Source organism: Vanrija pseudolonga, chromosome 6, assembly GCF_020906515.1.
Source record: "Vanrija pseudolonga chromosome 6, complete sequence".
NCBI lineage: Eukaryota > Fungi > Basidiomycota > Tremellomycetes > Trichosporonales > Trichosporonaceae > Vanrija > Vanrija pseudolonga.
Window position 1 is genome coordinate 840,901 of NC_085854.1, and position 24,013 is coordinate 864,913.

Here is a 24,013-nt window from a genome sequence, read left to right on the forward strand (position 1 = left end):
GCTGCAAAAGAGTACCCCGCACGCTAGCCCGGTCGAGGCTGTGGGGCAGTGGGCCTACTAGTGGGTCGCCCCACCCGCGCGGAGCATGTGGTTGGCTGCGGCTATCGACAGTGTGGCTATTTTTGGCGTGTCACATGATAGCGTCGTGCTTGTCGCGCTGCCTGTATCGGCGGCCAGTCCGAGACGGAGGAGTGAGACGAGACGAGACACAGGGGAGGACAGGCAGGCAGCGAGCGAGCGACACGACACACACCGCGGCGTCGGAAGCGAGCGAGCGCGCCATGCCGCTTTTAGCCTCTGTGTCGTCGTGCTCGTGTCGCCCGTGGCAAGCCAACGTGAAGTAAGGGTCACAGGCTATCGCTGGCTGCTGGCCTCGCTTGTCCCCGCGCTGCCCAAGTCCCTGGGACGACGGACGGTAAATCCACCACCGCTCGCCTCGGATATCAGGAGCAGGGAGCGACCGCGGTGCTTCCCAGCGAGCGCACATTCCGGTTGCGTTGGTTCGCATTTGCAACGCCGCCGCGCGGGCAAGCAGAGGTAGGTAACAGCTGATACATGTGGGCTGGGTTGGTGGGGGTGCGCGACGCCTGTGTGCTGGCGCAGGTACAGGCGCTGGCGCGCAGGCGATGCTGCTGCTACTGCGCTGCGACGATAGTGCCAGCTGTTAGCGGGAGTGGCACTGCTCCCATGCCGCGGTGCTGCTGGCCAGCCGCCGGCAGCCGCACACGATACGAATCGCCAATCGAATCGACCCACTGCATTGTCACTGCTGCTCCTGGCTCCCAGCTCCACGGCGGGCGTGTCGTGTCGAAGCGGGGTATAAAGCGAGGACAGGGGAGAAGGTGTTGCTCAGCTGCTCCCTCCCTCGTTGGCACTTTCTCTCAACTGACTGACTGGTTGACGGATCCGCGACCCGCCACGCCACGAGCACCACCACCACCACCACTACATCGTTCAGTCAAACGATCGCCCTTCCTAGAACCTCCCACCTTCCTTCCCCCCCCTCCCCCCCTTCCCGCCCACAATGTCAGACATTGAGAAGAACGAGAAGAACCTCGAGAACGAGACCCATGTGGCGGTCTACAACGCCGACGAGGTGCACGATGACCTGGCAGACACGCACGAGGGCGAGCACGGCACCAAGCGTGACCTGGTGAGTGGAACGGCCGCCTAGCGCGGCTCCGTTACCCCCGCTGCCCGGACCCGGCGCTGACGATTAGCCTCCCCGCGTCGTCTCGATGATTGCCCTCGCCGGCACCATCGGCACAGGTGAGTCGCCCGCGCGCGTGCGCGGCGGGCACATGATTCTCGGCGATTCAGCGGCACCGAGTTTGCTTGCTCGCCGACTCGCCGAGATCAGCCACCCCCGCCCGCCCCCACCAGCCACTGACGCCGCCAGGTCTATTCCTGGGTTCCGGCTCCGCACTCACCCTCGGCGGACCGGTCGGCGCCTTCCTCGGATACACCGTCATGGGCCTGTTTGTCGGCTTCATGATGTACTGCCTTGGCGAGATGACGTGCTACGCGCCCAACATTGGCGGCTTCATCGAGATGGGCAACAAGTATGTCGACCCGGCTGTCGGCTTCGCTATCGGTGAGTAGCAGACTGTGGCTTGTGTGGCTTTTCTGCCACCCGCCCGCCCAGTACCCAGCTCGGCGCTGACGCGCCTCGCTCAGGCATCAACTACATCCTCCAGCAGGGCATGTCGATCCCGTCCGAGCTCTCGGCCATCGCAGTCATGATCACGTACTGGGACCACAACCCGAAGCACATGCCGGGCTACCTCGTGGCGGTGCTCTTCCTGCCCATCCTGGCCAACATCCTCGCGGTCAAGTTCTACGGCGAGATCGAGTTCTTCTTCTCGTGCCTCAAGCTCATCACGCTCGTCGGCCTCGTCATCTTCGGCCTGATCGTCGACGTCGGAGGCGTGCCCCCCAAGCACGAGTTCATTGGCGGCCGGTACTGGCGCGACGAGCCCTTCAACGACCACTTCAAGACGGTCAAGAACGTCAGCCTGTCCCGCTTCCTCGGCTTCTGGGCAGTGCTCACCAAGGCCGCCTTCTCGTACGGTAACATCGAGTCGATCGGTCTCGTCGCCGGCGAGGCCCACAACCCCCGCCAGAGCATGCGCAAGGCCATCCGCGCAATCTTCTACCGTGTCGTCGGCATCTACATGCTCTCGATGCTCATGATCGGCCTTACCGTGTCGCAGTACTCGCCCCTGCTCCTGTCCGCGCAGAAGACCGGCTCAGGCACGGCCGCCGCGTCCCCCTTCGTCATCATGTGCCAGCAGACCGGCGTCAAGGTCCTCCCCCACATCATCAACGCCGTTGTCATCACCTCGGCGCTGTCCGCCGCCAACGAGCAGGTCTACGCCCTGTCGCGCACCTTTGTCGCGCTCGCCCGCCAGCGCTCCATGCCCTCCTTCTTCCTCATCACCTCCAAGCAGGGTGTCCCCTACGCCGGTGTGCTCGTCGGCCTCGCCTTCGGCTGCCTCGCCTTCCTCTCCGTGTCCGACGGCTCGGCGCAGGCCTTCGACTGGCTCTCCAACCTCTCGGCCCTCTCGTCGCTCCTCTCGTGGATCTTCATCTGCATCTGCTACATTGGCTTCAAGAAGGCCGTCGATGTCCAGGGCCTCGACAGGAAGAAGTTCACCCTCCGCTCCTGGTGGCAGCCCTACGTCGCCTGGGCCTGCACCATCTTCTTCACCCTCGTCCTCCTCCTCAACGGCTTCAAGACCTTCATGCCAAAGTTCAACGTGTCCGACTTCTTCGCCGCCTACGTCACCCTCCCGGTCGTCTTTATCGCCTGGATCGCGTGGAAGCTCATCAAGCGCACAAAGATGGTCGACCCCAACCAGGTCGACCTCAGCAACGGTCCCCCCGAGGCCCTCAAGGGCACCCGCTACGACATTGCCCACAACCCCAACGCTGGCATGTACACTGCCCACGCGCAGCAGTACCAGTCGTACCACTAGGTGTCCGAGGTTTAAAAAGTCTTGTAGTCATGCACCATGCACCGTTGTTAATGTCTGCTGCTCTGGCTGCCAACTGACGACTCGCGGTGCCGACTGCCACACAGCGAAGTGCCACTCTGAGCTCACCATATCTCGTCCCCCTCGTAGCCATGCCAAGATTCCGTCTGTTCTCTTTGGGACACCTCCTTGGCACTGAGCAATCTCGTGTCTGGCCACACCCAGGCAATGCCCACTCGTTGGCGGAGTGACCATGCGGCACATGCATAGTGGCGGCTGAGCGTGGTCCCTTCCCCCTCCTGGCTCCCCTCCCTCCTCCATGCAGCCAAACTCCCGTCACACAGAGCACCATGCATCCAGCACATACCAGACGCCTTGCCCTGCCTGACGTGCTATACAAGCTACTCTGACATGCAATGACCACTGCCTTCCACACTTTCCATGGTTTCAATCTTCCAACGCACCCTTCTCCTATCCCAGACGCATAGACTTCCTTGCGCGCGATCGCTTTGCTGGCGAAGTGTCGTCCTGGACCGGCGTCGCCACGTTGGCCTTCGACTTCGCCCGCGTGTGCGGTGAGGCCTCCGCAGCAGCCTTGGCCGTCTGGGCTCGGGTTAAGCGGCGAGATCCCCCCGCAGCAGCTGCGCGAGGAGTCGTCTCGCGTTCGCGCTGTGCTGGCGCCTCCGGGACCTCTGGTGGCGGTGGCGATAAGCTGCCCGAGCTGAACATGCCCGAGCCAACCGCATCATCTTGCTTGCGCTTGGGTGGTGCCTTGGCTGTCCCGGCTCGTCGCACAAGTCCCCCTGGCGTCCTTGGAACTGGCGTGGCGTTTCTCCCCGAACCGTCGACGTCCATCTTTGATGCAGGGGATGATGGGTCCACATCCATACCGGCGCTGATAGACGGTGGTGCCGTAGGTGTCCCGGTCGTTGGGGGTGTAGGCAAGACATCGACATCCGCCTTCAATTCCTGTCCTAAGCGGCTGCGAGCAGTCGACTTCTGGTTCGGAGTGTCGAGGTGCATGTCCGCCATGGGCTGCGAAAAGCTCTCGTCCGAGTTGCCCTCTCTCTCGCTATCGCCACCAAAGTTGGTCATCGACGCAGTCATGCCACGGTTGCGACCACCAGCCGAACTGGCGTCGTCGTCGAGGCCGTTGTACGGCTCAATGTCAGAGTCAGAGTCGTCGAACGTGTCAAATGACTTGATGTTCCACTCCGAGTCGCCTCCAAGAGTCTGGGACGGCGGTGACTCCTTGAGCGGCGCGCCGAGCAGCCATTGGTGTCTCAAGGCCTCTTCCATGGTCATACGGGTCGTTGGCTCGCTGTCAAGCAGCCTCGCGATGAAGTCGATGCCAGCCTCAGACACCTTGTGTGTGTAAAGCGGCTGGCGGTCAAAATCAACGCTGTGTCGTGACCTGATCCGCTGCTCCAATGTGAGCTTCTCGTCGTCGTCGAATGGTAATGCCTTCGTGAGCATGCTGTGTGGGTTAGCACAAGTTGAAGGCCTCAACCCACCTGTAGACGATGATCCCCACAGACCACGAGTCGACCACACTCTCGTATCCCGGCTTCTGCTTGGTCTGCATGACAACCTCGGGAGCGAGGTATTGGGGCGTGCCGACCATTGACTTGAGCATCGTTCCCTGGTCGACCATCTTGGCCAGACCAAAGTCGGCGATCTTGATCATCCTCTCCTGCGATTCGGTCCCCTTGGTAAGGAGAATGTTCTCTGGCTTCAGGTCGCGATGCGTCACGCCATTCTCATGCTGCATTGTCAGATCCGCTCTGCGATCCTACTCACGCAGTACGCCATGGCCTGGCAGATTTGTGACGTCAACTCCTGGACCTCCTTCTCCGCTGCATAACGTCAGTCTGCTCTGAATCAAAAGTAGGGACTCACGGAGACCATCGCCGTCCCAGTTCATAATGTAGTCGAGAAGGTCGCCGCCGTCAACGAACTCCAGGACCAGGTGGATGTGTTGTGGGTCCTCGTACCACTCAATCAGACGACAGATGTTCTCCTGAGGTGTGTCAGCTACGAAGTACCGCCGCGTTAAGTAGCTCGACGCACATGGGTGAGCTGCTGGCAGATATCGATCTCGCGCTGGAACAGCTTGAGCGTCTTGGGGTTGTGCTGAAAGCGGTGCTTGGTGATCTGCTTGATCGCTCGCCGATCACCGCTCTCAATGTCTACGGCCATCTTCACCGTCGCAAAGGTTCCCTTCCCCAGACTGACATTAGCGCCGCATCACAGGGCCTACTCACTCAGACAGCATCTCGTAGCGCTCGTACACCGCGCCGACCTTCTCCTCGGCGGGCTGCCTGCGGCCTCCTTTCCCACCGACAGAACGGAAGATGTAGCGGACTTCGTGGTTGGTCGCTGCCGACTCGTGGCCCAGCGAAATCTCGTCCCCAGAGACCAAGTGCCGCTTCGTCACCTTTGTGCCGTTCACCTGCCAGGTCAGCGAGGAGCGCTTCGGTGGACCTACAAATGTCCCGTTACTGCTGCCCAAGTCTACGACCCACACGGGTGGGTCCTCGTCGCTATTCCTAAAGCTGTTGACGGACGCTTCGTCCTTCAGTCCGTTCGGAGTTCCGAGGAAGAAGCGGCAGTGCGAGTTTGAGACGCGCTTCTCTCTGAGCACGACGTCATTTGGCACAGGAGGTCCTCCGCGCCCGACCTGGATGCTCGGCTTGGACCAGGGCAGCTTCAAGATGGCATGCTTCGAGTTTGTTGGGATAAGGACCGCCCCTGGGCGTCAGCATGGCCTTTGGGGCCATAAACTCACAGTACTTTCGTCGTGGGTCGACCTGCGAGTTGGCAAACTGGCTGGCCGGCTGCTGCGAGTAGGGCTGAGAGAGCTGGGTTGGTTCCAGCTCGAACGGGGCAGAGTCTGCCATGTTGAGGAGGGATGAAAGGAGGGGTGATGATGATGAGGTGAGGTGTGGAGTGGGTGACCGTGTCGAGGGTGAAGGGGGCTGGGAGGGGGGTGATGGAGGGTGTCGTTTGGCCTGGGGGCGTCGTCGAGTCTCTCTCTCTATGATTGTATGTCGTGAAGTTCATGAATGCAAAAAGGAAGAGGGTGATGGAGGTTGTGCCAAAGTGTGAAGCCAGTGTGTGAAGGTGAAATGGACAAGGTCGAGACCAACGGTCGCTGCGCGGCGGTCGTGTCGCGCGTCTCGGAACCGTGCTCGCTCACGTCCACACTGCTCGGCCCTACGATCGACGCCAGAGGTGTGCGAGAGTGCCGCAAAGTTGTTCACAGGCACAGACACACGGCGCGTGGCGGGTCGTGAATGAAGATGCGCGGTGCAGAGCAAGTTGCCTGTCCTTTTTAGCCAGCAAGCTCGTTTTTTATGGAGTTGAGGATGAGTCTACTCGAGATGGCCGTGTTGCCTGGGTGTGTTGTTGTTGGGCTGGGCTGGTTGTCCGTCAGTGGCTTCAGGCTTCAGATGCCCGCCAGGACGCGTCTGGACTTTGGGGAGGGGAGATCTCTTACATAATCACTAGTTTCCCACGCTAGTCCTCGAGTCAACTTGGGTGGCAACGGGTGGACATTTGATCCCGTCGGGGTCGCGATAGAGCCAGGACGTTGCGACCCGTCGCAGTGACGATCCAAGACCTGGCTCTCACGACATCATCGTCCGTCTACTCTGCATCGCCCACCTCGAACGCGAGTCAATCAGTCCCATCACACAAGCGCAGGACGCCTGAACGCCAGCCAGACTGGACAACCCTAGCCCATACACACCAACCCACACGCATGGAGCAGGCGCCAGCCCTCACAATGTCGGACAAGACGCAGCCTCCTACTCGGGAGGCGACTCCGGGCCCCACGGCCGACGCCGCAGCGGCGGCCAAGCCTGCCGATGCCGCCGCTGCGACTGATGCTGCGCCGGCGACGGACGGTGGTGACGCGGCCACCACCGCTGCGCGCTCATCCGCGGACACGATCCGACCGGCGGAAGGCGCTGCGCCACGTACCCCGCTGAATGGGCTCTATTCCGGGTCCCTGGAGGAGGAGGTCGGACAGGTCATGAAGGGCCTTGGGAGCTTTTGGGGCGGTCTGAAGAAGAAGGTGGGTAGCGATGGGCCGGGGCCGGGCAGGGGAACGACGTTGCTCGGTTCGCCGGCGTGCAGGGCACGCACATCGCTGACCGCTTCAGTCGTGGTCCACCTACACGACGCTGAAAGAGGACGCCGAGAAGACGATCGGGCAGCTGCAAGAAGAGGCCAAGCAGCTGTCCAATACCAAGGTGGAGATTGTGGCAAAGGACGAGGCCGAGTGGGAGGCTGAGCAGGCCGAAGAGGCCGAGAAGAAGCGGATCAAGGCTGAGGTCGAGCGCGCACAGCGCGAGGCCGAGGCCGCCGTCAAGGACAAGGGCAAGGGCAAGGAGGTCGACGCGCCCTCCTCTCCCACCCGCACGACAGCCATCCTTGACCGCCTCTCGACGTCCACTACGCAGTTCCAGTCGACTTTCCAGACGACAATCAACAACACGCTCGCGGCGGCCAAGGCGAACCCCGCACTCGCCGACCCGGCGGCGCTGCGCGCCAAGCTCGCCGAGAACCTGCATCTCTCCAGCGCGAGAGAAAACCTCACCCTTTCGTTCCAGCAGGCAGAGAAGCTCGCAGAGGAGTACCTCAAGAAGGGCGGAGCGCTGGTCAAGGACGTGCAGACAAAGGGCGGCGAGCTCGTCAAGGACGTGCAGACCAAGGGTGAGACGTGGGTCAAGGACGCCGAGCAGTGGGTCGAGGAGAACGTCAAGCTCGTCGCGCCGCCGGAAGAAGGCCAGACCTTTGTCTCCATGGGCGGATGGGACGGCGGCGACTTCTACTCGTTCTCGACAAGCTCGCCGACGACCGAGACGGAGAGCCGCACCCCGCGCGCGAGCCTGTCCTCGGCCGCGATCGCCGGCTCGCGCAAGGAGGCGCTCCTCCGCCGTCTCCGCGAGGACAAGGACCTGCTCATGGTCGACCCTGCTGGCGAGGCAGAGACGCAGGAGAGACGCGACGAGTTCGCCAACTGGGTCAGGGACAGCTGGCCGACGGCGCAGACGGCGGGCCGCGAGGCCGAGGAGGTCCACGTCCGCGCTATCCGCATGGCCCTCGTGCCCGAGGTGCTTGCCGACGAGCAGTTCTGGCAGAGGTACCTCTTCCACCGGGACATGATCGAGGCGGCCGACACGAAGCGCAAGCTGCTGCTGCAGGGTGAGTCGAGCCACCAAAGGCGCCACAATCCGACCGCTAACGTACGCAGCCTCGCAGGAGCAGGAGTCCAACGACGACTTCAACTGGGACGACGAGGACGACGACGACGAGTCCAAGGCGTCCGAGAAGGAGAAGCCCGCGCGCCCCGAGAGCGCCACGCCGACCGACAAGGGCGCCAAGACGCCCGCTGCTGCTGCTGCTGCGGCGGCGGACACGCCCGTTGCCGCCAAGGCCGCCGTGCCCGCCGCCGTTGTGCCCGCCGCCCCCGCGTCCAAGTCGTCGGCCGGCACCTCGCCTCGCGACTCGGAGGAGAGCTTTGACGTCGTGTCGGACCCGCGGACGGCGACGGCCACCGAGGACGATGACGACTCGGACTGGGAGTAGCCAGCCACTGAACACTTTTTCTTCATTCCAGCCGCAGGCAGCTGCTGTAGATATTGTTCCATATCATTTGTTTGCAGATGTATTAAGTATTGTACCGGGTGGGCGTTGCAGAGTCTCTCCCGGTCCCCTCCCTCTCACCTGCCACTCCCCTCCCTCTCCCCTCCCTCTGCCCTCCCTCTCCCCTCCCTCTCCCCCCCCACTCCCCCCCTCCCTCTCCTCCCTCCCGCGCCAGTTTCATGACAATGCTGCATTGCAAAGGTACGAACAAGGTGTATACAAACGGCGGTGGATGAATGTAACAAAGGCCCCAAACAACTAACAACTGCAATCTCTTCTCTCAGCCTCTGCTTCTTTGCCTCGCCGGGCTCGTCTCTAATAGTTTCGTACAATGTCTTGCTCGCAGGCAAGACGCATTTTGCGGCACGCTTACTCGGCCTTGAGGTGGCCCACGATCGCGCGGTGGACAGGCGCAATGGCCTCGGCGACCGCCGCGGCAGCCTTCTCCTGGTCCGTCATGTGCTCGGAAGTGTACACCCGAGGGATGAGCTTCTCGACTCCAGGTGGGTCGTGGTCGCAGCCAACTGCGGTGACCTGGTTCTTCTCGCCCTGCGGAGGCTCGAGACCCTGCGGGCGGAGCGACATGTCTCCGTTACGCTCGACCGACATCAGGAAGTTGAGGAAACGCTGGCCATACGTGTTGGGCTCGACACACGAGATGGTGACGGGGTTCTCGGTCATGCTCTTCCACGCGTGCTCGATGCACTTCTTCGTGTTGTACGGCGTGCAAATGTCGATGACACCGAGGTAGTAGATAATGTCCATCGGCCTGTTCTGCTCGTCGGTGGCGCGCAAACCGCCATCATCCTGGTAGAAGAGGAAGTGGCGACGGTCTTCCGAGCCGTCCGACGGGAGCTGCGACGCATCGAGGAGACGTTTCGGGTCGGCACGGGCGACTGCGCGACGCATGGTATTGGCCTCGGCGTGGTGCTTGACGCTCGAAGGCTTGCGCTTGACAGGAGCCTCGGGCTGGAAGAAGGCCAAGGTGTTCTCACGAAGGTTGTCGCGGTTACCACGCTCGACGTTGTGGATACCAACGAGAAGCGAGTAGTCCATGACGTTGATCCTTCGGAGGAACTCCATGTCCCGACGAAGCTGCTCGGTGAAGAGCGCGCGCTTCTCCGGGCCGAGCTCGAGAGTACGTCCACGGTTGACCCAGTTCTTGTCCTTGAGAACAGTCTTGGGGTTGGCCGCGAGCTTCTCGGCCGACGTCTCACGGCCCCATGCGGAACCCTTGAGGTCGTATGTCTCGTGAATGTCCTTGTGTGGCGGGAAGAGGTTGTTCATGATGACGAAGTGGATCTTGCGGCCACGAGGCATCTTGACACGGTGGAGACCATAGAAGCGAGACAGCAACGTGTGGGGGTTGGTGCGCACGTGCTCGTGGTAATCCTTAAGAATAGACCGGAGGAAGGCGTGCTCATGGTGGGGGATGGTCTTGATGATGAACCGGTAGTCGCGAGAGTAGTAGAAGAAGGAACCAGACTTGCCAGGGGAGCCAAGCTCAGACAAGATGTACTTGGCTGTCAGGGACAAGAGGTAATCGGCAGGGTCGAGATGAAAGTGGTCGTCACGCAGCTCCCGGAACACCCAGGGTGCGTAGTCCTTGAACTTGAAGTCGTACTTGGCAGATGGCGTCAACTCATTACCGAGCATGTCGAACGAGTACTTGTGCGACGCGAGGTAGTCGTCTTCGACCAGTGGACGCCTGATCTTGGCCTGGCAACGGGAGACGGCCACGCGGATGCCCGTGAGCATGTTGTACATGAGGACGTAGTTGCGGTGGCCCTCGCCGACGAGGTTGCCAACCAGAACCTTGGTCTCGTCTGTCTCCTTGCGGTGGTGGTGGTGGTGGCGGTGGTGCGAGCCAGCGCGCGCGAGCTCGGCCTCAGTCTCGGCGAGCTGCGCGGCCTGCTCAGTCTCGAGAAGCAAACTCCTCTGCTTCTGACGGCGGCGCTCCAGACGCTCGCGGCGGACAATCTCAGTCTGGGCAAGAATGTTCTGAGCCAGACTGTCTCCGGGTAGGTTGAAGTCGTCCATCGGAGCCGCAGGCGCGTGGGCGCTGGCCGAGATGCTGTGCTGGAGGTTGGCGCCGCCCATGGGCAGACCCGGTGATGGTGTCGTGGGGTTGGTGTTGCGGCGCTGGATACCGGGGTGGCTGAGATGACCATGCTGCCCGTTGATCGAGTTGGGCGATGATGATGCTGAGTACGAGTTGAACGACGTGTCGATGCGAGGTGGTGGCAGGTTGGATAACGACAGGTTGGAGGCGTGTCGTCTTGGCACCTGCTGCGTCGTCATGACTCCCTCGTCCTGGTAAATGACTGCCGTAGAGAAGGACGCTTCTGAGGGAGGACCCGAGGATACGCCAGGCTGAACTCCTGGTCGCATCTTGTGAACGGGTTGCCGTTCAGGCGACACATTGCCGCGCTCGTTCCTCTGGGGTGCCAGTCGACCGCTGCGCACCATCGAAAGCGAGCCGGCGCGATGGCTCGACGTCGAGCCATTGGAAACTCTGCGAGGGACCTGAACGCCGAGGAATGGTGCCGACGGCTTCTCGAATTCTGAGGGAGCCTGTCCGTTGTCCAGTGGTGCGACCGACTTGCCGTTTGCAAACGTTGGTGTTGCTGCGTGGGTCCCAGTTGGGGGCTCAGTATATTGCTCTGGAGTTGCAGATCGGGGGTGGCTGAAGAGTTGAAGAGGGGCGCGCGACTCACTGGTCTCCATGGCGAGGTTGTGCTCCTCGCCATGAGCAACAAACCCTGGAACGTCCATGGTTGCTTCAGTGACGGCAATGCTGGCGACCTCGTCGTCATCGGCATCACTGAGCGGGGGGCTAGGTGGTGGGCCCTGCATGCGCAGTGCGCCCGGCGATACGCCGCGAGGGACGCCGCCCGCAGCCGCAGCCGCAGCCACGCCCTTGGGCGTGTTGGCTTCTGGCGAGGCGGCTTCGACGCCAACCTGGTCGCCGCGGCGGAACACGCTGCTAACCTTCTTCATGATACGCTTCGACGCGCCGTTGGGGCTCTGGTCTGGGCGGTATGCAGAAGGAGGCCCGTTCTCACTCTTTGCCGAAGTCGGCGGCAATGGTGTGGTGGGAGGACTTGCAGCGCGCTCACCGACAAACTGTACGTCGTCCTCGTCGTCCTCTTCGTCCGACGTGTCCGAGTCCTGCTCGTCGTCGGTCCCGCCCTCGCCGTTGGCTAGCCGTTCCAAGTGAGGTGGGAGTGGCGGGAGAAGGTCGTCACTGTTGTTCGGGTACGCAACGTAGTGATATGGGTTGACACGCGGGGGCGAGGCGGTGCCTGTTGGTTCGTGTCAGTGGTGGCGCGTTCGACTTGCGAGATATGTGTGTGTGTGATGTGGGAAGAGAGATGCGCAACCTGGACTCACCAGATCCAAATGAAGGACGGTCGCCGTTTACGCCTGGCACAGCAATGGGAACGGCAGCCATTGGATTAGGCGGATGCGTGATATTGCAGTGTCTGCGGTGTGTTTGGGGCGATCAACGCGCGCTGGTAGCGATGCGGACACGGGTCTGCTGTGCGGTGTGTGTTGCGTGCGGCTGGCGCTGTGGTCGTCGTCGAGCGCGCTGGCAACAATGCGCAGTATGCAGTGAGAGAAGGGGAGAAGAGAGGAAGAGGTGACAGCGGGGGAGGGGTTATGTCTCTCTCGGTCGGTCGATGGTATTAGGCTGTCTTGTCGTTGAAAGCAGCGCAGTGCTGCAGTGCGGGTTGAGGAATTGGTCGGGGAGGAAGCAACCCCTAGCTCGGGGGCCGGGCTAACAAGGGAGCGCGCTCCAGTGGTGCCCCCGGGGGGTGGGCACGCTATTTAGTCTCCTTGGCCGACGGACAGGATTCCAACACAAAGTGGATAGCGCGTGGGGGTCGGTCGGTAGGTTTTGGATGTCTTGGTGATGATGCGTTGCGCGATGATGATGCAAACGAGAGACGAGAGAGATGTTTTAAAAGAATGGATGTGTCGTGTTGATGGAGAAACGAGTAAACGAGTGAGAGCAAAACGAGCAACTTGGCGGCGGTGAAGGTACGCGCCAAAGGGCCCAAAAGGGGTTTAGACACGCGGGCGGCCAGGGCAGGGCTATAGGGCTAATCGCGCAGTCACTCTGGCGCATTACAAAAGTCACGGCCGTGACATTTCACCTCCACTCTAATAGGCTCTAACCTACTTTCGGCTCTCTTGAAATCTCACACAGCAACCAGCAACAATGCTTCTCAGACACGGCGCAACTCGCGCAACACACGCGACACGCACAGCGTCAACAGCTCGTACAGCAGCAGCAACAGCAGCAGCAGCACGCTTCACGCGCGCTTCCTCTACCGCCGGGCCGTCAACACCACGAGCAGCACCACAGCCCGAACGATCCGTCATCGAGATTGCCGGGCCCGACGCCCCAAAGTTCCTCAACGGCCTGCTGTGCAAGAATGTTGACACGCTCAAGGGCGGCTACACTGGATTCTTGAACGCCTCGGTGAGATCGATCTGCATATCTCTCTCTTGCGCCTGCTAATCCCCCAGGGCCGAGTGCTGCACCCCGCGTTTGTCATCCCGATCGACCCCAAGACGAACCGCTACCTCGTCTCGCACGTCCCCGGTCCAGACCACCCAGCACCTCTGGACAAGTACCTCAAGCCGTTCCGCCTGCGCTCCAAGGTGCGCATTCGCGACGTCACGGCCGAATGGGACGTCTACGCGGCGTGGGGCGGCGCCGGCGCCGACACCAACGCCCCCGCGGCCACCTGGCGGTACGGTAACGCGGGCGCGGCCGAGCGCTTGTGGACGTGGTCTGGCGAGCCGGCGCCCCTCGGCCTCGGAGAGAAGGAGCAGGGTTGCTGGGACCTCCGTGCGGGCTGGGGCGCGGCAGGGCTAGGTCGCCATGTCATTGTGCCCAAGGGCGAGAAGCGTGAGGGCGGTATTTTCGGGTCTAGTGCTGACTCAACCAGTGTCGCTGTTCTCAAACTACGACACGGCCACGACGGACGAGTACAACCTCCGGCGCATGGTGCTCGGCGTACCCGAGGGGCCGGCAGAGGTCGTGCCGGGCGTCGCGCTGCCGCTCGAGACGGACATGGACATTCATGGTGGAGGTGAGTTGGCCGGCCGGAGCTGGTCCGAGGGCCAAGGGCCAAGGGGGGACCCGGCAAAGTCGTCGAAGTCACGGTACTGACCACACCCCAGTCGACGTCCGCAAGGGCTGTTACGTCGGCCAGGAGCTCACCGTGAGGACGTACCACACTGGCGCGACCCGCAAGCGTATCCTCCCCGTGCGGCTGTTCCCTCTCTCGGGCTCGGCGGCGCTCAGCTCCGTCGCTGAGGGCTCGACGTCGGGCCCGTCACGCGGCGGCGCGCAGGGCGTGGACATTACATTCACGCCGTCGTCCGACTCGGCGTCGAAGAAGCCGCGGTCGGCTGGCAAGCTGCTCGCGCTGCACGGCGACTCGACGGCCGTCGGCGTCGCGCTCATCCGGCTCGAGTTTGCCGACCGGGCGTGGTGGGCCGATGGCGCCGCCGACGGCACTGTTGCCGACTGGGCCTCGGGCGCAAAGGGCACATTGACGGCCGAGATTGGCGGGACACGCTGGGGCGTGTGGGTCGGCAAGGGCGAGGCTTATGCCGAGGCTCTGGCCAACCTGCCGCCGCCGCGCGAGGAGGCGGCTGAGGAGGAGGAAGAGTAGAGCATGGATCAGAAGCAAGCATATGCATCACTTGTCATTGCTGGGGTGTGGGGCGTGGGTTGGAAGCGTGATGACCGGTGATGGGCGTGATGGGCGCGGCGCACGTTGGCGCACATCAGCATGCACACAAACTGTCGATCAGTGTGTGGCATGGGGCCGTGTCTGTGCACTCACGCGACCATCCCCCATCGGCACGTTCAAGTACGCTCCAAAACGCATCTAATATCCACGGCCATAGGACTCAGAAAATACCGCATCCCGTCCGATCTGCGAAGTCAAGCTGAGTACCGCCTAGTTAGTACCATGGTGGGGGACCACATGGGAATCCTGGGTGTCGTGGTTTTTGCAACCGCGAGCGCAGCGAGCGGGAGGCAGAGTGCCGCGGGGACAAACCGATCGCCGATCCCAACACACATTCTTTTGTAATCGGCCCAAACCCGATTAGGACTGAATAGCGCAACTAAGCCTGATGGATATCACCCACCCCCTCACCCCACCTCCACCTCGCCACCTAAAAGTTCAAACTGCCAACTGCCTTCCCGCACCACAATGTCCAGCACCGAGCCAGCAGAGCCCGACGCCGCGGCCGCCGCGCGCGCCGACGCGCGTGCGCTGCGCATCGCCAAGGCAGTGGAGCGCTCCAAGACCGAGTATAAGCCAGAGCACGCGTACACCGAGCGGGGGGTGCGTCTTCCTCTCCCCACTTCCCTTCCCTCCTTCCCCTGCAAAGAACCTAACACCCCCCGCAGTGGTTCAACGCCGCGGGCCCCTCAGACCCAGCAAAGGCCAAGGCCGACCGCCAGAAGGTAGAGTACATCGCGACGCGCGCGCTCGTCGTCGACCGCGACCGCGTGTCAGCAGCCGCGGCACTCGCCGCCGTGCGCGCCGCTGCTGGCGCTAAAGCCTTGTCGGGCCTGCCCCGCGAGCTCCTCGGCACCGCTTTAGCCGCAGCCGTCGCCGCGAGAGACGACGCCGCGTGCGTTGAGTTTGCGGCGGCCGCAAAGGGACACTGGGGGACGAATGTCGGCCTCGCGCTCGCGTCGGCTCAAGCCTTGTCTGCGGGAGGCAAGACAAGAGGTGGGTGAGAGAGTGGGTGAGCTGGCTGACGATAGACTCCCTCGCGCCGCTTCTCGCGTCTACGGGTGTCGCGCTGCATTACCCCATTCTTGAGGCGCTGCGCTCTGCGCTAGAGGCTGAGGTGGCAGGGGAAGGCGGAGACGACGGCGTCGAGACGCTGACGCAAGTCGTGCGCACCGTCGCCGCGTCGCGCGCTTGGGCCTTCGCCCGCCCCCTCTTCGCCGAGGGGAAGCCGGCGCAGAGCCCCGCCCAGCCCGCTGTGGCAGAGGACCTGCGCGAGCGCATCGCGGCCGTCGACCGGCAGGCGCTGGCCAAGCGCCTGGCCGTGGAGCGCGGCGTGCTCGACGGCGCTGTCGCGCGGCTCGCGCGCGCCCTCGGGTCTGCCGTGCACGAGGAGCCCGAGGCCGCGCCCGGCGAGCGCGTCGAGCGCGGCGTGCGCGAGTTGTAGGTAGGAGATAGACTAGTACATTGTACATTCATTACTGCATTACTGTACAGGCCGGGCGTGGCATAATATTAATTCCCAGCGCTCCCTAAATCAACAACACGCTCTTCCCCGTGTCCTGCATCAGCTCGTGCCAGCTTGCGGGCGCCTCGCCCGCGTCTTGCCTCCGCCACAGCTCGTGGATGAGCTCGTCGGCCGTCTGCAGATCGCGGCAGTCTGCCGTCAGCTTTGCCACAGCGTGAAGCAACACTCACATTCGCCGGCGTACGTCTTGAGCAGGCTCTGCATCCACTCGCGCTCGTCCTTGGTCGACGCGCGTGAGATGAACATGAGCGGCCAGACCAGCATGACGGGCTGCATCGAGATCTCGGAGCACAGCTCGAGCGCGGCGGGCACGAGCGCGCGCACGCGCGGGTGCTCGGCTGGCAGGCCCAGCACGTCGGTCATGAGGTGCAGGCTCATGGCCATGCGGTAGATGTGGTCTCCGAGCTGGACGCGCTGGTGGAACGGCAGCGACCGCAGCGCGACACCGAACAGGTCCAGCTCGGAGATGATGGCCTCGGCCTCGGTACGCAGATACGAGGCGACCGGCGCGAGGTCGGGGTCGTCGAGCGATGCGCCCGGCCCCAGGCGATTCTTGCGGGCGCAGAGTGCGCATATCTGGGGGTGTTGTATTAGCCAGCTGCTGGCAACATGCGATAGCACTTCAGCTCACTCACCCTTGCGACCACCTCGACCATACCCCGCGAGATACCAAACTGGTTCTCGACACTCTCCCATTCCCAGCCGGTACGCGAGCTGCGCTCAATGTCGAACCACCACGCCGAGTTGGGAATCAGCAGCGTCGGCTCGCTGCCAGTCGTAAAGCACGAGAACACCTCGTGGGTCGCAAGCTGCTCGAGCACAAAGCGCTTGGTGAAGCTCGTCGGGTCGCGAGCGAGGAGCTGCTCTGGGCCACCGCGACGGCGGACACAGGAAATCGCAAAGTCAAAGTTGTTGCGCCATGTCGTGTCGGCGTTGAGCACGTCGCGCGTAGTGAGGATACAGCACGCGGCGAGCACAAGATCCGCGTCCTCGGCATTCTCGCTCGCCTGCGACATGACAGTGTAGCCGATCGCGAGGCGCTTGAGCCGGTCGCACAGCTCGGCGACGTCACGCGCCTGCCCGCCGCGCAGGTGGAGGATGTGCACCGCCGACGTGGTGAGCAGGGAGAACCGGAGCGCCGCACACGCCGGCGAGCTCGTGTCGGACAGCACGAGTGGCAGCGAGACGGCAAGGAACGGGTTTTGCCCCGGCTTGATCCGCCCCATGGCCGTCACGATGCTCGACGTGCTGTCGACGTAGTGCTTGAACAGGTTGCGCGCCGACGCAGTCGGGAACGCGTGCATGAATGGGTCCAGCGGCGCATGCGGGCCGGCGACGAGCTCGAACGTCGCTGGATTTGACGGCCGCCCGCCGCTGTGCGCTGCCGGCGTGCCGCTGCCCGTTGGGTTGGTCCGTCGCCGCGCTGCAATCTGGCCCAGCGTAAGCGAGAGATTGGCATCACCGGCCGCGGCAGTGGGCAGCGGCATTGCCGACATGGACTGGGCAGCAGCGACCTCGGACAGCTGGATATTGCCGCGGCGATCGGTATCTGTTGTCCTCGCGAGCTCGACCACGTCCTCGACGTCCATCGCGTCGGCATCCCGAGCCGGGGCGACGGCCTTATCTCCTCCCTCGTTCTGTCCCGGGACCCAGGGAAACGGGCTGGTCGCGGCCAAGAAGTCGTCCCAGCGCGGGCTCGCCGCGCCGCCGCCGCCGCCGCCGCGTACCGCACGCTCGTCGTCGGCGCTCGCCCTGCGCGGCGAGTGCGCGGGGCTCGGCTGGATGGGCAGCGTGAGCGCCGCCCCAGGCCACGCGGCAAAGTCGGCCGCGAGGGTGCCGCTCGCGAACGGCGCCGAGGCAGCGCCAGCAGCAGGCAGGTGCTCGCGCAGCGTCGGCGCGAGCGCGACCAGCTCGGCCAGCGCGGCCGTCAGCGCCGGGTCCTCTGCGAGCGCCTGCGACAGCCCGTCCGCGACGGCGGCCTCGCTCGCGCCGCCGGTCGACGGGCCGGTCGGGCTCGTCGTGCTCGCCCCCGAGTCGGTCCGCGCCAGCGGGTTGCCGTTCGTCGTGCCTGTGCTCCCGGATGTGCTGGTGCTCGCGCTCGCCTTCAAGGGCGGGCTCACGCTGTCTGCCGGCTTGTCAGACTGCTTGCGCCGCGCCGCGCGGCCGCCCTGGCTCGCTTGTCGTGGCTCGCTGCCCTTGTTGCCCGCTTTGTCGTCCTTGTCCCATTGGCACTGGGGGGGCGTGAGCACCACGGCGAATGACGGCGGCGCCGAGCACGCCACTGCCACTTACCTCGCGTCCCATGCCCGCGCAGCGGAGGCAGCGGGGCCGGACTTCATCGCACTTGACCTTGCGGCTGCGGCAGGTGAGGCAGCCGCGTCGTGAGCGTGTGTATTTCTTTGGTCCGCTCGGGCCTCCGCCGGCGCCAGAAGACGAGGACGAGCTCGAGGCTTGGGCTGATGGCTGCGAAAGCACCATGGTCGCGTGGGTCACAATATCGGACAGCCGAACGAGGTCGGGGCTCAGATTGGAGCCCGAGGATGCCGAGGCGGCCGCGACCGCGGCTGCTAGCTCGTCGGGCCGCAGCCGCGCGAGGTCGAGCAGCGCTTGGGCCTGCAGCGTGCTGCTGTTGTTGTTGGCGGCTGGCGGTGGTGCCGCCGGCTGCGTGGGTGCCGTGGACGACGACGACGACGAGGCGGCTGCAGATGATTCTCTGCCCATTGTGTGTTGTCGGTGGGTTTTTGGCGAGGGTAGACGACGGATGTGGATAAAGGCTCTGTCGGGTAGTGGGTCCTTAAGTTTGGCGGCCAATGGTCATTGCGTCAAGCCGGTGTGTGCGCGTGCTCTTGCGTCGGGGCTCGGGCGCTTGGATGCTCGCTCGCTCACAAAGAAAAGACGATGGGATGTAGCAAGCATCAGATGCGTCGATCTGTGCGCCGCTGTCAGAGCAGGCAGGCGCACGACGAGTCGGTCGGTCGAGGGCCGACTCTGTCGTTTTGCCCTGTTGCTCTCGTTGCGTCGGCTGTAGCCACAGCCTCCACATCCTGGCTCAACTGCCGTTTTATCAGCAGTTTACCCCACTCGACTCCAGCCCCACTCTTGCACACTGTCGTTGCCCTGCCCTGTCCTCCTCCCTGCCCACATGTCCAAATACTTTAAAAAGGTCAAATGTGCCTCGTGTGTTGTGCGACGACGCAGGGCTAGAATGTGCTTGGCGGATCATGGCGGAGGACGAAGGCCTGTCTGGCTCACGTCGTGGTGGTGGTCGTAGAGTGGCTCTCGTCAGGGGGCAACCGTTGTCCGTCAACATTGCGGTTAAAGGTAATTGCAGTTAAAGGCAACCTTCTATTCGAGTCACATTCATCCCGCAATCCGAGCGGAAGTTGAGCGGTAGGTCGTCTCATCGACTGTAGCAGGTTTCAATGGTTGCATTTCATTGTGACCTCTTGAATGGCGGTCAGCGCAACCTCTTCAGTGGTATATGTAATGTACGTTGTACAAAAGCAAGCGGTACTCTTTTCTCTCACTCTCTCGCTCCTTCTTACTGCCCCCATCCATTATAACCGAATCGAGAAAAAACGAAGTAAACGGCACCCCAAGAACAAGACGAAAGGATCCGGATTAAAAGAAAATCCAACAAACCCCCAAAAAGAGCCACGACAGACTCGAATCGCTTCCACCGGGGTAGCAAGCACTGCGATATCATCCATGTGGTGTGGGGAACATAGATGCAGGCTCAGTCGCAACAGCTTCAACCGGCTCCACTGCTGCAGGCTGACCTCGTGTGCTTGCTGACTCGGCGTTGACGATGTTGACTGACGTGGCACTTGAAGACTCAAAGGCGGGATGAGGCTCGACGGTCGCTAAGAAGACAGACAGTTCAAGAACTGCTGCTACCTCGGACTCAACCACTACCGCGGGCCGACAATGTCGACGGTTGGCAGGGCCAAGACCCAGTCTTCAACGACGGCTGTCGAACCATCGGGTGCCGTCATCGTTTCTTCAACGACGATCGGAGACTGCGAAGTGTCAGTAAATGTGTCCCATGCTTATCTCGGTCGCAACACTGGGGGTGAAACAGTCTCGAAATCAGTCACAGCCAATGTGGCAGCCTCGGCTGCCTAAGTCTGGACAGTCTCTATCGCGGCTCGCTCGGCCACGACGGTCACAGGTTGGTCACTCGGGATAGCAGGTGCCACCTCTGTAGCCCCCGCCACCTCTGCAACCAGCGCTGTTTCTGACGAAGCAACGACCGGCTCGCCAGTAGACGCGGTGCTCTCCATGATGCGCAGGTCGTTCCACTGACCCTCGTGTGTTTCGCCGTGACCTGTCATGCCTTCGAGGCCAGTGAGGTCCATGTCGTCAAAACCATGGAACTCATCGATCTCCAAAGAAGCGTCGAAACCGCTCGGGGCTGCCGACGTACCGTTACCAGACTCCGGATCGGGCGTTGACTGATGAGCAAAAGTAAATGCTGTTGGGTCGACAGTGCCATCGGCCTTCTTGTCTTTGGGCTCGAGGAGAGACTTGGGTGGGTCGACAATCGACGACTGAATCTCGGCAAACTGCGGGCGGTCGGGGACCGCCTCGCCGCGAGCACGAGCAGCAGCGTCGTCTTCGTAAATCTTGCGCAGCGACTCGTACTCTTGCTTGTCCTTCTCGGCCTGCGCCAAGTAGGGCTAATACGTTAGCAGGGAAAATCCACAAACCCGTAGTCTTACCCTCTTCTCGTCGTCGTTGAGCCCTCTCCAGCGCTCGGCCGCGAGGACACTTTGCCTTGTTGTCTCCGTCTCTTCGCCCCACACCTGCTTGCGAAGGTCGTCGTTCTCGCGGATGCCCTTGAGGAAGAGGAAGTAGGCGGAGAGAGGCTTCTTGGGAGCGTTGGGGTCCTTGAGGTTGCCCTTGCGGGACTTGCCCTCCTTGCGCTGCTGGGCACGGAATGCGTTCTCGGCCTTGATGTCCTCGGGAGTCAAGGTCGCTTGCCAGGCTACCAATTCCTTGGCATACTGAACCTTGCCCTCCTCGACCTTCTGAGCATAGTACGCCTTGCGCTCCTCGCTGAGGGCAGCGTAGGCAGCACCGGCATCCTTGGCAATTTGGGCGACATTGAGCTTGGGGTGGATGGGCGTTCCTCCGGGGGTGGTGCCGGCCTCGGCAGCGGCGACGGCCTTGGCCTTGTTGAGCTCATCGGTGAAGAAGAGCTGCCAGGCAGAGGGAGCCTGGCGAGGAGGCTTGAGATGAGACTTGGCAGCAACCTTGGGGGCGGGCTTCTCCTCCTCCTTCTTGCCCTTCTTGCTCTTGCTGCCCTTCTCCTTCTTCTCGCCCTCCTCGGCACTTGCTTCAGCAGCACGCTTCCCCAAATGCTGCTCGGCAGGCGCCTCGGTGGCGGCGGCGGCAGCAGCCGCAGCCGCAGCCGCAGCCGCATTGGCCTTGCTGCTCTTCGACTTCTTGCCGCCAGTAGCAGCAGGAGCGGGAGGCGCAGGAGCCGGCGGCTGAGGAGGGCCTGGCGGAACACCCTGGTGGGGAGGCTGGGGGTAGTAGCCGCCCTGGCCGTTCCAAGGCTGGTTCCAGCCGTACTGTCCTGGAGGAAGCTGGCCACCCATCTGGGGAACCGGTTGAGGGGGAGGAGGGAACGGGTGGTGACTGCCGTAGCCCTGCCACGGGCTGATCACTGGGGCGGCTTGGCCACCGCTGCTAGTGGCACGCGCTCCTCCTGCCTGCTGCTGGCCCTGGTGCTGGCCCTGCTGCTGGCCTTGCCATCCAGGCTGGCGGGACGAGTCCCAGTTCTGGTAACCGCCCTGCTGCTGAGAGGCAGAGTAGTCGAAACCACTGGTACCGCCGCCGGCACCACCACCACCGCCTCGAGACGAATGTGACTGGTCGTTGACGTTGGTGGTGGAGGGGGTGGTTACTGAGCCAGTGGAGGGAGTGCGCTGCTGGGGAGCGTTCTGTCCACCGGGGAAGCCAGCACCGGCCGCGTTGTAGCCAGGCCACTGACCACCGCCCTGGTGGTGGGCATTCTGGTCGTAATAGGGGTAGTAGCCGTAGTGGGACTGCTGAGATCCGGCAATCCCCTGGCCGTGATGACCAATGACTGGCGCCTGCGACGAGCCCGAAGTCTGCTGGTACTGGGCCTGCGAGACATCCGCAGTGTTGGTCGCGGGCTGGCGAGGGTAGTAGGCAGAGGGCGAGTTATTGACACCGCCAGCACCAGTGGTAGACGCGACGGGCGAGCTAGTCTTGGGGTTGGAGGTGCGACGCGAGCCAGAGGGGAGCGAAGGGGAAGTGTTGTAAAGGCTGGCGCGGGATTAGTCACGGGTTTTTCCGAGAAGTAAACAACTCACTTCATGCCGCTGCCGTAGTTGTAGCCAACGCCGACGTTGCTAAAGCCAGCAGCCTGGTTGTAGTTGGCGTACTGGTCGTCACCGCCAGTGGAGGCCGCGTCGTAGGTTGCGCGAGGGTTGGCGGGAGAGCGCTGATGCGCGCTGCTGTTGGGGTACATGTGCGATGGCTGTGAATCACGGGTCAGCCGACTGCAGCGTGGGAACGGTTTTCGGCCGGCCGGTTATCGGCAACTCACGTTTGTTGCCCAAGGCTGCGCCAGGGGTCCTGGAAGAGCAGCTGTCGCGGTCGAAGCGTTTTGCATGAGAGCTGGCCGATTTTACTGGCCGCTGTGAGGGTGTAGGATGGTTGTTTGGGGGTGGATGCATTGTCAAAAGCCCAGTGGCAAATGATTGGGGGGTTGGATGTTTGGTTGTCGTCAGGGTGTGGGGTGGGTTGGTTACCAAGGGTTTTCGTTTGACCCGAGCATATTCCAGAGCGATTTGAGAGAGAGAAGAGTGGACAAGGAGGGAGTGAATGGACACGAGTGGGGAGGGGCAAGGTGTACAAGGTGGATGCAGGCGATGAGGTAGAGCAAGGTGGGATGGATGCAGGTGGATGGATAATGGGTGGTGGTTGTGTCAGCCAGCGTCCAATTTGTTGGGGCACAGAGGGTGGGTACTCACTGCTCTTCACTGTTTGGTGATCAAAAAGTGTTACCAATCCGACGCAGATCGCTGCGTGTGGTTGTGTAGACGAAGGGTATGCACAAGGCTGCTATCGATAAGATGCGGTCTCGATATGCTTGTTTGGTTCCAGGTCGGGGGTGGGTGGGGAGGCAAGGTAAGGCTCGGGGCGTGGGACGCGAGGAGGATGTGGTGGATTGGGAAGGGCGAGGGCGAGGAAGAGGGCCGAGGTGACGAGGGCGGCCAGAGGGAGGGGGGCGCACAAGCGGTAGTAACGCAGAACGCGTGTGTAGCCTGAAAGATGGAATAGCTAATTAGTTTGGGTCCACGCGCACTGGGTACGGGGGGAGGAGCAAGGTAGGACACGAGACACTGCGGAGGCGGCGGCGGCAAGGCAAGAGGGGAGAGATGTGGAGTGTGTATGGTTGGGTCAAGGTGGGAGTGTGGGCGGCGTAGGGGGGACCAAAGGACGCGCGCGGGGGAGGAGCAGAGTGATCGTGAGGGACCGGGCGTGGGATGTGAGATGGGGGTGGGATGGGATGGGATGGGCTGGCCGCGTAAGGCGGCTTGGGAGGGGCGAGGGAGGAGTGTGTGTGAGGGCTACGGTACGGGGGGGGGCGGGGGAATGAAAGGTTGTTGGGACGTACCAGTGGAAGCGCAGAGACGAGTCAAAAGTGGTGGGTGCGAGAGGAGCGACGTAACGGATGGGGGGTGGGGGGGGGTGGTGTGGGTGGTGTGAGAGGGGAGATGGCAAGGACGGACGGGGCGGATGGATTAGGGCCAAAAGGCGCGAAAAGGAGGACAAGGATAGGAAGCGTGTTAGGGAGGGGCGGCTGGGGAGGATTTGCCTGGCCTGGGCTGGGACGGGGGGAAGGGGGTGGAGATCGGCTGGGGTGCTACAGGCTACAAGGCCAACAAAGCAAGAGGACGACGAATGCTAGCGGCGGCGGCGGAGGCGGCGGCGTGAGTGGTGTGGGTGGAAGGGAGGAAGGAAGGCGAGGGAAGACAAAGGGTGTGAGGGAAGAAGGACGTGTCGTGTGTGTCGTGTGGTGCGATGCGCTGGGCCGACTAGGCCAGATG

General features: G+C 62.7%; 8 protein-coding genes across 10 annotated transcripts; 4 read left to right on the top strand and 4 right to left on the bottom strand.

Annotated features, from left to right (window-relative positions):
• The first annotated feature begins 837 nt into the window (after positions 1-837).
• On the top strand, positions 838-3,035 carry DIP5_7 (Dicarboxylic amino acid permease). The gene is made up of 4 exons (XM_062774640.1): positions 838-1,153; positions 1,221-1,269; positions 1,400-1,594; positions 1,678-3,035. Exons 1-4 carry the CDS (start codon positions 1,025-1,027, stop codon positions 2,976-2,978), a joined length of 1,674 nt encoding a protein of 557 aa, XP_062630624.1. The 5' UTR covers positions 838-1,024; the 3' UTR covers positions 2,979-3,035.
• A 365-nt stretch (positions 3,036-3,400) lies between these two features.
• Positions 3,401-6,359, bottom strand: cds1 (Serine/threonine-protein kinase cds1). The gene is made up of 8 exons (XM_062774641.1): positions 5,764-6,359; positions 5,464-5,726; positions 5,240-5,427; positions 5,046-5,205; positions 4,875-4,995; positions 4,776-4,831; positions 4,490-4,740; positions 3,401-4,452 (listed from the first exon to the last, which is right to left on the bottom strand). The coding sequence occupies exons 1-8, from the start codon at positions 5,873-5,875 to the stop codon at positions 3,447-3,449; spliced, it is 2,157 nt and encodes a 718-aa protein (XP_062630625.1). The 5' UTR covers positions 5,876-6,359; the 3' UTR covers positions 3,401-3,446.
• Positions 6,360-6,605: 246 nt separating this feature from the next.
• On the top strand, positions 6,606-8,664 carry LOC62_06G008120 (uncharacterized protein). Its single transcript, XM_062774642.1, has 3 exons — positions 6,606-7,053; positions 7,142-8,186; positions 8,236-8,664. Exons 1-3 carry the CDS (start codon positions 6,739-6,741, stop codon positions 8,568-8,570), a joined length of 1,695 nt encoding a protein of 564 aa, XP_062630626.1. The 5' UTR covers positions 6,606-6,738; the 3' UTR covers positions 8,571-8,664.
• A 150-nt stretch (positions 8,665-8,814) lies between these two features.
• its3 (Phosphatidylinositol 4-phosphate 5-kinase its3) lies at positions 8,815-12,641 on the bottom strand. Its single transcript, XM_062774643.1, has 2 exons — positions 12,021-12,641; positions 8,815-11,932 (listed from the first exon to the last, which is right to left on the bottom strand). Exons 1-2 carry the CDS (start codon positions 12,079-12,081, stop codon positions 8,997-8,999), a joined length of 2,997 nt encoding a protein of 998 aa, XP_062630627.1. The 5' UTR covers positions 12,082-12,641; the 3' UTR covers positions 8,815-8,996.
• A 211-nt stretch (positions 12,642-12,852) lies between these two features.
• Positions 12,853-14,356, top strand: CAF17 (Putative transferase CAF17, mitochondrial; the record flags this gene model as incomplete). Its single annotated transcript, XM_062774644.1, has 4 exons — positions 12,853-13,116; positions 13,164-13,548; positions 13,589-13,732; positions 13,824-14,356. The coding sequence occupies 4 exons, from the start codon at positions 12,853-12,855 to the stop codon at positions 14,318-14,320; spliced, it is 1,290 nt and encodes a 429-aa protein (XP_062630628.1). The 3' UTR covers positions 14,321-14,356.
• A 455-nt stretch (positions 14,357-14,811) lies between these two features.
• On the top strand, positions 14,812-15,845 carry LOC62_06G008124 (uncharacterized protein; the record flags this gene model as incomplete). Its single annotated transcript, XM_062774645.1, has 3 exons — positions 14,812-15,004; positions 15,070-15,397; positions 15,433-15,845. The coding sequence occupies exons 1-3, from the start codon at positions 14,870-14,872 to the stop codon at positions 15,843-15,845; spliced, it is 876 nt and encodes a 291-aa protein (XP_062630629.1). The 5' UTR covers positions 14,812-14,869.
• Positions 15,846-15,895: 50 nt separating this feature from the next.
• atnN_1 (Aspercryptin biosynthesis cluster-specific transcription regulator atnN) lies at positions 15,896-18,647 on the bottom strand (the record flags this gene model as incomplete). The annotated part of the gene is made up of 4 exons (XM_062774646.1): positions 15,896-16,058; positions 16,097-16,502; positions 16,562-18,157; positions 18,204-18,647. The coding sequence occupies 4 exons, from the start codon at positions 18,645-18,647 to the stop codon at positions 15,931-15,933; spliced, it is 2,574 nt and encodes an 857-aa protein (XP_062630630.1). The 3' UTR covers positions 15,896-15,930.
• Positions 18,648-19,339: 692 nt separating this feature from the next.
• Positions 19,340-23,654, bottom strand: NHP6_2 (Non-histone chromosomal protein 6; the record flags this gene model as incomplete). Of its 3 annotated transcripts, XM_062774647.1 has the most annotated exons (7): positions 23,581-23,654; positions 22,934-23,227; positions 22,507-22,597; positions 22,271-22,437; positions 20,648-22,223; positions 20,233-20,605; positions 19,340-19,945 (listed from the first exon to the last, which is right to left on the bottom strand). In XM_062774647.1, the coding sequence occupies exons 3-7, from the start codon at positions 22,570-22,572 to the stop codon at positions 19,929-19,931; spliced, it is 2,199 nt and encodes a 732-aa protein (XP_062630632.1). In that variant the 5' UTR covers positions 22,573-22,597; positions 22,934-23,227; positions 23,581-23,654. The 3 variants fall into 3 exon arrangements, with proteins under 3 accessions (XP_062630632.1, XP_062630633.1, XP_062630631.1); XM_062774648.1 differs by having other exon boundaries at positions 19,838-19,896; positions 22,934-23,654; XM_062774649.1 differs by lacking the exons at positions 22,934-23,227; positions 23,581-23,654 and having other exon boundaries at positions 22,507-22,877.
• Positions 23,655-24,013: the final 359 nt, after the last annotated feature.